This window comes from Carassius auratus, chromosome 4 (genome assembly GCF_003368295.1).
Source record: "Carassius auratus strain Wakin chromosome 4, ASM336829v1, whole genome shotgun sequence".
NCBI lineage: Eukaryota > Metazoa > Chordata > Actinopteri > Cypriniformes > Cyprinidae > Carassius > Carassius auratus.
In genome coordinates this window covers 11,332,272-11,345,364 of record NC_039246.1, presented here as the reverse complement: position 1 = coordinate 11,345,364, position 13,093 = coordinate 11,332,272, and the positions used below count along the sequence as shown (strand labels likewise).

Sequence of the window (13,093 nt, the reverse complement as noted above, 5' to 3'; positions counted from 1 at the left end):
AAAATATATTGTATGGATCAAAATTATTGATTTTTCTTTTATGCCAGAAATCATTAGGAAATTAAATAAAGATCATGTTCCATGTAAAATGCATTGCTAAGAACTTCATTTAGACAACTTCAAAGGCGAGTTTCTCAATATTTAAATTTTTTGCATCCTCATATTCCAGATGTTCAAATAGGTGTATCTCGGTCAAATATTGTCCTCCTAACAAACCATACATCAGCTTTATAATGTATACATCTTAATTTCCAAAAATGGACCCTTGTGACTGGTTTTGTGGTCCAGGGTCACATATGAGAACTCAATATACTGTAGGTATACAGTATATTGATAGGTAGGTAAATCTTAACTCAAAACTGAAGTGGTTTCTGTCATACATTCAGCCTCTGATTCATACAGTTTTCCTCTGGATTTGTTTAGATAGAATATCATCTAATATAAAACAGTAGAACTGGTTAACTAATGACTTTAAATGTGTGTATTTCTAGTAGAATACTGTCTAGACACCCAGAAGATCATAGTAACCTTTCAGATCCCTTTTACAGCCACCCAGCTGCTTAAACTACAACTTAACCAGTAAGGCCCTGTATACACATTTAAAATGTGTTTTTACCTTCGATCTGTAAGCAGACTATGCATCACAAATAATGTGATCATTTTGTTGATGGAAGTGATCAACTTTATCTATTTTTGATCAATATTCTCAATCTGATCAAGATTTTTGTCAAGTTTTTTTATTATTATTAAACTTACCCACATTCCAGTGTTATAATTTTTTGTGTTTGTGTGTGTGTGTGTGTGCGTGTTAATTATTATTAAATGTTTAGTTGTTGTTTAAATATAAAGTCTCTCTGTTCTTTCATTTGACATATTGCATGTTCAGATATTCATACAACAAAATATTCTTGGAGTCATGAAAATATTACTGAAAATCATAAAAAAATCTGACAGCAGCTGGCAACTTTATACATTAAAAAAAAAAAACACTGGCAGGGAAAGAGTTAAAACCAGGTGTAAACATGGCCTCAGAACACCTCAAGCTACATCAGGTCAAACTAACCTTGAATGTCCAATTCAAAGTTTGTCTTGACACGTCGTTTTTCCGGATTATTACTGTAGCTTGATTCTTGCATTGTTTGAACCGTCAATCTTTCAGTTACCAGCTTAGGTCATTAACCGGTATTATCCTCGAGAGTTTGAGGGCTGGGGTCATGTTATCAGCGATGACAGTGAAGAGCATGATAGCACCGAGTGAAAACCAGTCCTCCTAAAAATAAACGCCGTCATTGGCGCGTGCTGCGGTGCACATGTATTCACTTCACCACAAACAAAAGCGCATGAGCGATGCGTCATGGGACGCTTGCGGCTTGTGTTCACTCCATCTCTCAGTGCCTGTCAACAGCTGCAGCTCTCATACTCCAGATTCCACCAAAGGTGGATGTCCTTCCACTGTCCCCTCTTTATGAACGCAAAAGCCAAACCAGGTTTGCCACGTAATCCATCGCTGAACCATAAAATGCATTACGGGGTCATGTGTTTATCGATCTGAGGCTTTTAGACCAAAAGTTGCCCTCTCAACCCCGATATAGTGATAAATGTTCTCGCTGTGCCTCTTTCCCCGCTGTTTTTATGACTTAAATGCTATGATCCATTTTCAAATTCTTCCAAGAAGTCTCGAGGTGATATTCACCTGTAATTAATGCCACGCTCGACTGAATACTAGGACTCTCGTTTGAAATTCAGGCCTCTGAGCATTGGTGAATTATAGCGTGAGACCATAAAATGCTCAATTAAACAGTTATGTGCATTTATATCTGACCGTAGGACACCCGGAGCCTTTGTTGTCTTTGGGGTGGCCGTGGGAATCTTAATCACCTGAATATATGAATTCTAATGCATGGGAATTTGTCTATAGCATTTTCTGTGCTAGATCAGCCATTAATGTGGTGTTTAACCAATTCCAGAACAATGGTGTGCCAAAAGCTGGCATTCATGGGAGGCGCTGCACTCGGAGTTATTTTGGTTGGCCATTCACATGTGAGAGGTGAGGCACAGATCAATCATTGAAATTCACACTACGCCATCCTTGTACCATCACTCCTCTTTTCACGCTCCTGGTCTTCTCTTCAAAGGTAAGAACCTTGCATTGATGCTTTTTATCATGACTAACAGTCTGCCGTGGTCCACTTCAGAGGTGTTTTAAGTTAGAGAGCAGAGAGCGGTTGAAGAGTCTCTTTAGATTTGAGCAAATGGAAGTGTTGTTCACTTCCTTTGCTTGAGTTTTTGTTTATTTTTGCATGTTTTCGGTAGGATTAATGACACTAGGGCATCCAGACTAATAGTGTGGGATATTGTGAGGTGGATGACAGGGTATTACTGGAACGACATTCTGGATGGACTTTGTTGGTTGTAACTGTATATTGTGTGAGATGCTGCCAGTCTCATCTGTCTGTAAGAGATGACCAGGTGGTGTGGCTTTACACCATCATAAACATGTTTATTTACTTGTTTATTGTTAAGGCAAAATGTTAATTTATTTATATAAAAATAAACGTTTCCCCTATTTATTAATTTAACCTAAAATGTATTTATTTAAAAATGGATCTAATTTATTTTAATGCATATTTTGTCAAAAAAGTTAAATTGGTTACCTAAGATTATAAAATTAAAAGATACATTATTAATTTAAATTAAACCTCAAATGTTGGTGATTGACCATTGTGGTGGCTAAGTACACTTATTTACTTAATTTACTGTTCAATAAATAAATATATTAATTAAGTAAAAAAAATAGATATATATTGTTAGGCAAAATGTTCATTTATGTATTTCGCAATTTATTTTAAACATTTCTTTATTTATTTTCCAATTATTAAAAATTATTTTAATGCAAGATATATTGTCAGGCATTTCTGAATAAAAAGTGAAGGTAGTAAAATTAAGTCTGTGGTGACTGCTGAGACTGATCATAATGGTGGCTAATTACATTTCACATAGGAATGGACTTTGTTTGAAATGAATTTGAAGTAAAATTAACAGGAACATAATCTGAATTGTAAACCAAATAAATATTGTTGGAGGAAAAATTTACGTCGGCAACCTGCACAATTTCAAATTTTTAGTTCAAGATAAAATTCTAAGGAGTAAAAATATGACTTTTTTCCCCCCTTGCAATACTAAAGTACTGTACTGTTCACTCCTGTGTATTGTCATACACAAGTCCTGAAGAATGTCAAACATGAATGTCAGGTCAATGACTCGACTGTTTCTTGCCAAAGTCATGCCAGATATATCAAGGACGTTAACATTAGCAGGAAAGCTGTTGAGCCAACAAGCTGCTGAGTGTTTGTCATTTACAGCCAATATTCCCCTCAGATTATATTTTTCAGATGACAGGGGGAAGGTGGAGAAGTTGTGGCTTAATGGTTAGAGAGCTTGACTCCTAACTCTAAGGTTGTGGGTTCAAGTCTCGGGCCAGCAATACCACGACTGAGGTGCCCTTGAGCAAGGCACCAAACCCCCAACTGCTCCCCGGGCGCCGCAGCATAAATGGCTGCCCACTGCTCTGTGTGTGTGTGTGTGTGTGTGTGTGCAGTGCACTTTGGATGGGTTAAATGCAGAGCATGAATTCTGAGTACGGGTCACCATACTTGGCTGTATGTCACTTCATTTTTCACTTTTTATATTTCACTTTGATTGTGAAATCCAGATTCAGGATGCTTCTTGCATCTGATTCATTCCATGCACTTTGTAAATTGCAGTAGATTTATCCTCACTAGATGACTTTTTTCAAACATCACAGGGTTAAATTCACACTAAAACAGTCTAAATTTCCTGTCCTAATGCTTTCTGCCTCTGAATTCCTCCCTGAGCACCATTTTCCCAGAGGAACCCCATTAACCCCTGCTCACAGCGTTTAGTGAGACCATCAAGGTCACTGTTTTCTCCACGGGGCCACAATGTCGAGACCCCGATCTCTTTGAACCGCAAGCCGTAATGAATGTATCTTTGAAGATGCTGAGAAAAACGGCTGATGCACACAGAGAGATAGTTTATTATATTGGTGGAGTAAAGGTCATGGTTCTTCCGTGTTTGAGTCGCGGCAATGACCGGTATTAAAGCAAACCCAATGTCCGGTACAGTGCTGTGAACTGTCTGCATACTGGAATTGCATTAGTGAATCTGTAGCTTTTGATGTGAAAGGACGGCAGGTTTCTTTAATGCATTTAAACACTCTTTTTTAGGAGCAACCCTTGACTGTGGCGTCACTCTTAATCCCAGACAGTTGTTTGGCATTTGACTAGTGATGCCTGACATGTGCAGATATGAATGATGAAGTGCTGAAAAGTGACCACAATTATTTTGGCTGTCTTTCAGGTCACATGGTGTATTGCAGTCATGTCTGAAGGGTGAGTGTTATCTTTATTAGACCACTGACCCTGTCAATGTCATACTCATCCAGAACTGCTTATTTACACCAGGTTATGATTATAAACTGTGAGTCAGGGTTATTATAGTTAACTTAAACCAAATGAAAAACTTAACAAATAAAACCACACAAAACAAATGTTACTTGTAATTTACTAGTCATTTATTTATAATTTAATTTATAAATAATACACAGACTTGATGAAATATTAGTTTTTTTTTTAATAATACTACAGTATGTAGCCACAGAAAATAAATCTGTCTCTTTTTAACTCATAGATAATATCAAAAATACAAATGTTATTTTATATTACAACCCTATTTATTTACTTACCAAAAAATACTATTTTTGCTTATGTAGTTTCTTAAAATAATATAATATGTATAAAAAAATAAGTACCGTAATAAATCATAAAAAAATCATACTATATAGCCGCTGAACTTTTTGAAAACCATAGTAGCTACATAGATTAATCTAGATTAATCTAGAATTAATCTTAAGAAATATTTACATTTTCTGTAAAATATAGATAATGTTTTTTTTTTTTTTTTTTTTTTTTTTTTTTTTACATGCAATGATGTCTTTACAGACCAGTAAGTGAGATCTCATCACTTGTCATGACAGTTTTGACTCACTGGTGCTCCTAATTGTTTCCCTTTTAATGGTTTCCATGCTGATTAGCAACAATTGAAAGTAGCAGTGCATGTGGTGGAGTCTCTATATATTAAAGTCCAGTGACCGCTTGAATGGATGACCCTAATCCAGCTCGAAATGGTTTTCAGTTGATCAGTATTTCTGTAAGGACACTGAACAGCATGTTAAAAACTAATCTGCACTGTACGTTTGCTCCGCTCGGCTTAAATACACTGAGCTACTGAGCCCTCAATTTGGAGATTCTAACAGTAATCAGGTCAGGCAGTTAATGCATGCACCACGGCATGTGTAGATTAGACCCGCACACAGGACTATCTTAACAGAACCGCAGACTATAATGAGCTCGGCTTAACTCTCACTCTTCTGCAGAAAAAGGCCAAATCCAAGTTCTCAGCAACACGCAGACTTCTGCTGAAGGTGGGTCAGAAACAAAGCTGAACATTTACAGTACGATGACTCTGACCGTGTGTGTGTGTGTGGGTGTGTGTGTGTGTCCCAAAGCTCAGTTAATAGTGTTTGTAGGATGCTGTTGTGGAAAAAAATTTCAGAGTTGTAAATAAAACAAAGATTATTGGAGTATATATAAAATAAAATAAAAAGATTTAAATCTTTTCTTGAAATTTTCACATTTACTTCAGTTAACTCACATTTTATTTTATTTTTGTTATTATTTGTGAAGTTTAATAGTAATTTCAGAAAATTCTTTCAAAATATTTATGTATTTTTGTAATGTATTCTACATAGATTTTTACATTGGAAATTAATGGGGCCAATTTTGGAAAATTTAAAAGCAGAAATGTGTATTTCTTTATATATATATACATAGGGTTATTATAGTTAACAAAAAAAAATGACTATTCACTGAATTAACTGAATCATTTATTATTTTCCTTTATCTTAAATGATGCACTGATCAAACTGAAAAAAATAAATAATTTAGTTTGATTTAGTTTGTTTCTAGAAGAACAGAACAAAAACAATAACGAATTAAAATGACAAACACAATTCATTTTAATGTGTAAAGTGTAAATGTAAAGATTAGATAGATAGATAGATAGATAGATAGATAGATAGATAGATAGATAGATAGATAGATAGATAGATAGATAGATAGATAGATAGATAGATAGAGAATGTGTGTGTGTGTGTGTGTGTGTGTGCGTGTGTGTGTGTGTGTGTGTGTGTGTGTGTGTGTGTGTGTGTGTGTGTGTGTGTGTGTGGATTGTGACTTAAGAATTGTACTCAGAACTGGTTTTATGTGTGTTTTTGTGCCTTCCACTGATTTGCATTAGTAATTTGCATTAGTGACTCAGGTGCTAAAGTAACACTGAAATCATGTGCAAATGTTCAGCACTGTCAGTGGACACAAGTGAAGAATGGTGTATTTTGTACTTACCTGACACCTCTCTCACCTTTTCCCCGGCTGACCCTCAGAGCAAACTGCTGAAAAAGGCAGAAAGCTTGCTGGTGAAAGAAAAAGAGCAGAAAGAAGTGGAGAGAGAAAACACCCTGAGGGAGAGAGCGCCGCCCCTCAAACTCTCTGGCCTGTCGGTCCAAGAACTGCAGGTGCAACACTTTACTGTTGCAGATATTTACATTGAGAGCTGCCACTGGGCCAGATGGCTGCGTCCCAAAACATCTCTCAACATATCATGAGCACTCGTGTTCATGCTGTTTGCATTAGTGATTTGAGTTGATGTATCATCGTCGGTCTTTACAGGAGCTTTGTAGAGATTTGCACCACAAGATTGACATTGTGGATGAAGCACGGTATGACCTCAATATAAAAGTCGCCAGAAATGAAGCAGAGGTATGTAAATGAAAAATGAGGTATGAAAATAATTATATACCATGAATTTGGAAGGGGGATTTCTTTTTCTTTTACCAGATTTGAAATCTGTCTAGTTTTAGACTTCTTAGTCTTTCTTAAACTTATAAATAATATCAGTAATTCACCTTTCTGAAATATTATCTTTTATTTATTTATTCTTTCATTCATTTATTAATTTATTCATGTTTTAATTAATATGTTTGTTTGTTGGTTGGTACGATTACGATGTTTTAAAAGGCTGCATTTATTTGATCACAAATACATTAAACAGCAATATTGTGAAATATTATAACAATTTAAAAGAACAGTTTTCTATTTGAATATATTTGTTGTAATGTAATTTATTTCTGTGATCAAAGCTGAATTTTGATGAATATATAGCTCAAAAGAATAGCGTTTATTTAAAATAGAATCTTTTTTACCTTTATAAATGTCTTTAATGTGGCTTTTGGTCAATTTATTGTGTCCTTGCTGAATAAAATATACATTTCTTTCTAAAAAAAAAAAAAAAAAAAAAGTTATCCCAAACCTTCAAGTACTATGTCCTTCGGAAAATATACAATGTTTTTTTTTTCTTGACTTTTCTTGACACAGACACAAGATTTATTAACTGAAGCTTGATATATTTGTTCGTTACCAGATTCTCTCATTAACCCAGAAGATCTATGAACTGAAGGGAAAAATGAAGCGGCCGAACTTGAGAAGGGTGAAGAAGTCTGCAGATGCCATGCTGGGATCGCTCACAGACACCAGAACTATGAAAGCTGATTTCAAAGCCAACCTCAAAACAGTTAAAAAAGAAGAAGAAAAGGTAACACTCCAGCTCACTCTCACACGTCTGGCTGCTATAGCACAGGCCGTGCTTTCAGCTCATTTGCTCAGATGTGCTGTTTCTGAAGACACGGTTATTTTAGAAATCAAGTGATTTCTTTAAAAGCCCGGTGGTGATGAAATGTTGGCATTTAAACCGCCCCGTCTGTCTGCCTGATGTGTGTTGCCACGGTCCGCCGCGGCCGTGCAACCATTTGAGTTGCTCTCATCTCTGTCTTTCTGTCTCACTGAAGCATTTTCTGTCCATCAGAAGGAAGAGGTCACAGACTGGAGGAAAAACGTGGAGGCGATGTCAGGCATGGAGGGCAGGAAGAAGCTTTTCGATGCCGGACAGTAGACAACAGAGAGAAAAGAGGTTGCAAATGATAAAGGGGCATTGGCATACAAAGCTCATGTTGTTTGTTTGAATTTTAATCACCTTCAACATTTTATGGTCAATTATTCATTTATTCTGTCAACCAGCTATGGCTTCCATGCAACATTAAAGGAATAGTTCACCCAAAATATTTTGGAAATTTACTAACCCTGAGGCCATCCAAGATGAAGTTTGTTTCTTTAACGGAACAGATTTGGATTAATTTAGCATTCCATCACTTGCTCACCAATGGATCCTCTGCAGTGAATGGGTGCCGTCAGAATGAGAGTCCAAACACCACCACTCCAGTCCATCAATTAATGTCTTGTGAAGAGAATGTTGTGTGTTTATAAGAAACAAATCCATCAAGGCATTTAACTTTAATCCATCACTAATGGCCAAAATATGTCTGCATAATCCACAATAATGCTTTCTTCAGTGAAAAAATCCATCTTCTGTTCTCCTCTCGCATCAAAATTCACTAACATGTTTGTTTAGAACTGATCTGGACTGGTTGCACTTGTAAATAGTGCTTGGTCTGTGTATATTTCGCTACTGATTCAGATAATCAGCAATATTATGGGAAGAGGACTTGTAATTTAGCCTGAAACAAAAGTTGGAAGTTTAAAATTTCTTAATTATGGATTTGATTCTTACAAATGCAGTTTTTTTACTTCACAAGCTGTTAAATAACGGGCTAGAGTGGTGTGAATTACTTGAGGATTATTGTGATGTTTTTACCAGCTGTTTGGACTCTCGCTCTGACGGCACCCATTCACTGCAGAGGATCCATTGGTGAGCAAGTGAAGTCCCTTATGCTCACTAGCAGCATTTATTGGATAAAAACTACAGGAAAAACTGTCATGTTGTGAAATATTACAATTTAAAATAACTATTTTCTATTAGAATACATTTTAAAATGATAAAGGGGCATTTTGATAGAAAGCTAATTTTGTTTGTTTGAATCTGATTCACCTTGAACATTATTTTATGGTAAATTATTCATTTATTTTGGCAGCCAGCTGTGGCTTGCATGAGATATTAAATTGTGATTTGCTGCGATTAAAATGTGCAAGCGGCGTGCTGTCCATAGAGAGGGATCAGATAATAGAACAACCTCATATTCACATCATATCATATCAACTGTGTAAATATTTGCTTCATATTCAGTGTTGATTGAAACCAATAAAGCTACTGCTTACCCTCGGGTGAAGAGCTTGATTATTTTATTACCTGTTTGAAGTTTACAAACAGAAAATAGTTTAATTTTTAATAAAAGATTATTGCGTGAATTAGGACGTTGAAGTCCTTTATTAAAAGATCAAATATTTGATTAAAACATGCTGTAATATCAATGCCACAGGAACTGCTAGTCGAATACCCAGTTTAAAGCAGTTCTAAGTGTTGACCTACAGATGGCGCTCTGCATTTATACTACATCGACTAAAACTGGCATTACATTGACACCAGGGGGCGACAAACTCACAGACTTATCAGCAGGCCTCAAATGAAGCCTTACATCAGTCGTAAAGTCACAAGAATACCATTGTAAAAAAAGGGGGGGCACTGTATCCTCTATTACAAGTCAAGTGTCATAGTTTTTATCTCAAATAAAACATTCTGTGTGTGGACAGATGTAGTGGTGTTTAGAGAAGGAAGTACAGGGAGGCGAAGGGAAGGAATTTGGGTGGCACTGTATCCTCTATTACCAGACAGATGGCAAACCAACACAGATATAACATCTGTCATTAAGACCTGGGTCAGCACATCCACTTCGGCAAAGTTAAAAAGGTTAAGGTCAGAACAGAGTCTTTAAATCAGCAGCGTAAAAAGTAAGTCTGTGATTTTAGCTGAAGTAGACCAGTGAATCAAAACCTGCGGACTGGAGCTTTAGGATATGTGTACGTTTGTATATGTGGATATGAGTTGTAAACATGAAGTATTACTTAACATAGAAGAACAAAATATATCACATATTAATTTTATGATCTCAAATTATTGTCAGGCTAAATAGAATATTATCATAGAATTATTTATTTTATATAATTTTTTCGCTCAAAAACAGCTAGTAGATTTCACAAATGATTACGAAGAAATGGCAAGTAACACTGAATTAAACATGACACTTTGAAGTTAAAACACTGTAAAAGCATTTTCTTGTAAAATGCACTTTAGCATTTTTTTTATTTTTTAATTAAAAAAAATTAAAAAAAGGTTTGCACTTTACCTTTTACATGCATTTATATTTTTACCAAATTTATTTATTTAATTATAAAGCTAGATAGATGGATGGATGGATGGATGGATGGATGGATAGATAGATAGATAGATAGATAGATACATAGATAGATAGATATGCTGTGTGACAAGTATCCATATGCAGCAACTTTTCATATATTTAGAGCTTTTCTGGATACTCAAAGCGCTTTACGTGAAAGGGGGGTATCTCCTCATCCACCACCAATGAGCAGCATCGACCTGGAAGATGCGACGGCAACCATATTGTGCCAGAATGCCCATCACACAGCAGCTTACTGGTGGAGAGGAGACAGAGTGATGAAGCCAATCAGTGTATGGGGATGATTAGGAGGCCATGATGGTCAGAGGCCAATGGGGAAATTTGACCAGGATGCCAGGGTTACACCCCTACTCTTTTCCAAAGACATCCTGGGATTTTTAATGACCACAGAGAGTCAGGACCTCTGTATAACGTCTCATCCGAAGGACGGAACAAAGAAAAAATCTAAATGTTTTTCAAGTTGATCAAAGTTATTTTGAAACCTTTGTGCATAATCTTAAAGCATGCAGTATCTTTTTACTATCCTATTAATGCAGGTTTCTCATTTTTATGATTAGCAGATGGATTTGGTTTAGATTGGATACAGATGCCGTCTCTTTGGCAATGTTAGATGCACATTGTTCTTCCTCCCTGGAAAATGACTTCCAAAGGTTCACTGTATCCTGCCGCACTCTTTTTAATGCCAGGAAGGTTTAGGATCAATGTGAGAGAAGTTCAGAGATCAAGGAGAATTATCAGATTGTTTAGTAACGTCCTCAGTCAGTTCACCGAGTTGATAACCGAGATGCTGCACTTCATCTTCTGTATATTAAATTCAACAGGTCATACCTTGTACAGTTCATTATTTATAGTAGAAAATGTAAAAATGTCTCGCTTGGTAAGTTATTAAAGTTTAAATCTTCAGTGTCCACAATCACGAGGCGGTTGGAGATGAAGAGTCATGTGTAATCACATCCTGAAAGATATAAAGCAGAGCAGATATTAGCACCCTGGGGTTCACCTACAATTCTCTGTGATGTGAAGCTCTCGATGCTTCAGATGTCCTGGTTAAATCAAGTTCATGTACTCCCATAGAGAGAGACAATCTTCAGATATTCCCTTTCTTAGAGCAAGTTTAGGCAAGCGGCTAATATGTTCAGGAACTCGTTTTTATATCTGAGGTCATCTGAGGTCTTTCCCTGATGTTATAAACCAAAGCACACTATAAAAGTAAACATCTGAGATCTTCAGGCAAATATAGTGCAGGCAAAGCCCTCAGATCAAAAGACCAAAAATGTCTGGCAACCTCTCCTGTGTAACCAAATTACAGGCAAAGCAATCGACATTTGACTGCTCTTGGTTTCCAATTCATGGGAAAATACTAGGAGATATTCTGCTCACACTTTGAGGTAAAGCACTTGAGCACTTCAGTTTCACCAGACTCTTATATGTAGAACAAATAAATCCTAATTTTCCTTCGATGTCGTTTGCTTGATTTATTTGCCAGAGTTCAAGAATGCAATTTTCAGCCATTCTTTTTAATGTTGCCAAGACACACACACACACACGCACACACCAACCTCCGATCTAACACTGTGGTCTGATTCTCACACAATACACTTAAACACACATTTTTGGTCAAAACATCCTTGAATGTACCTCCGTATACAGGCTCAGCCTTTTATTTTCTAGGTAATTAATAAATGACCTCATGAAATAAATAAATACTTTACAGTTAACTTTATATTGATTAGGCAACATGATTACTGAATTATCATTTGGATTATTGAAGAATTAAAATAGCAGGCCACACAATTATTCTATTTAAAGCTGCAGTAGGGAACTTTTGACGCTCTAGCGGTTAATAAACAGAACTGCTTGCTTCTTGCGGAAGAACATTGTAGCCGGATCTACTTCTCTCTGTTTATGTCTATGAAGAATCACAAAGGTACTGGGTTACTCCGCCGCGGTACCCTCGAAGCAATCTAAAATAGTCCGAATATAAACACTTATTATAGGTGCACCCTAGTGATTCAGGACAAGCTAAAAACACGGTTTGGAAAATGGATTCATGGTGTACTCGCTTATTATGTTCATTTTTCTACATTTTGAACACAAACAAAGTTACGGACCGCAGCTCTGATTGGTTGTTTTTTACCGGGAGCGCATGACTTTCTGCAAATAGCAATAGGAGCACTGGGAGGAGCCAGAGGAGCTTGATTTTTTTCACAGATTATCTGTCTCATACTCTACTGTCAGGACATAATGACAGGTTTAATAAATATGTAAAAAATGTTTTTTTACAAAAGTTCCCTACAGCACCTTCAAATTAATGTAGGCTAATAAACTAGTTAGGTCAGAAGTAATCTAATACCTAGTTAAAAGCAGTCAGCTTATGTTACCTAAAATGTGTAATGTAATATATACGTTATTAACTACTATTTTAATTAGGTTAAGTTAAACTGTTCTTAATTTAATGTCTTTCGTATCACGCCGCGCTCACTCTCGCAACTGGTAGTAAGCTACATAAATTACCTTGAAAATACCTCGGATAAATGTAGTATTCATACAGTACTGTAAAAATATTATTGGAGTTTTCCTCTTGTTATTAAAACCGACTTGTTTGTTCACTGTCTGTAATGGACTATTTTTCTTCGCGGAAGCGTTAAGGTAAAGTACAGATAAATAATTAATAATCAAATAATCGTATTT

General features: G+C 36.1%; 1 protein-coding gene across 1 annotated transcript; it reads left to right on the top strand.

Annotated features, from left to right (window-relative positions):
• Positions 1–2,058: 2,058 nt before the first annotated feature.
• On the top strand, positions 2,059–8,252 carry LOC113058515 (troponin I, cardiac muscle-like). Its single transcript, XM_026226478.1, has 8 exons — positions 2,059–2,135; positions 4,381–4,412; positions 5,022–5,025; positions 5,456–5,503; positions 6,521–6,652; positions 6,807–6,896; positions 7,558–7,728; positions 7,999–8,252. Exons 2-8 carry the CDS (start codon positions 4,402–4,404, stop codon positions 8,083–8,085), a joined length of 543 nt encoding a protein of 180 aa, XP_026082263.1. The 5' UTR covers positions 2,059–2,135; positions 4,381–4,401; the 3' UTR covers positions 8,086–8,252.
• Positions 8,253–13,093: the final 4,841 nt, after the last annotated feature.

Bases quoted from the DNA above. Each gene is read 5' to 3' on its own strand.
- LOC113058515 (XM_026226478.1), top strand. The intron at 5,504-6,520 runs GTGGGTCAGAAA...GCTGACCCTCAG, and splicing joins CACGCAGACTTCTGCTGAAG to AGCAAACTGCTGAAAAAGGC. The intron at 7,729-7,998 runs GTAACACTCCAG...TCTGTCCATCAG, and splicing joins TTAAAAAAGAAGAAGAAAAG to AAGGAAGAGGTCACAGACTG.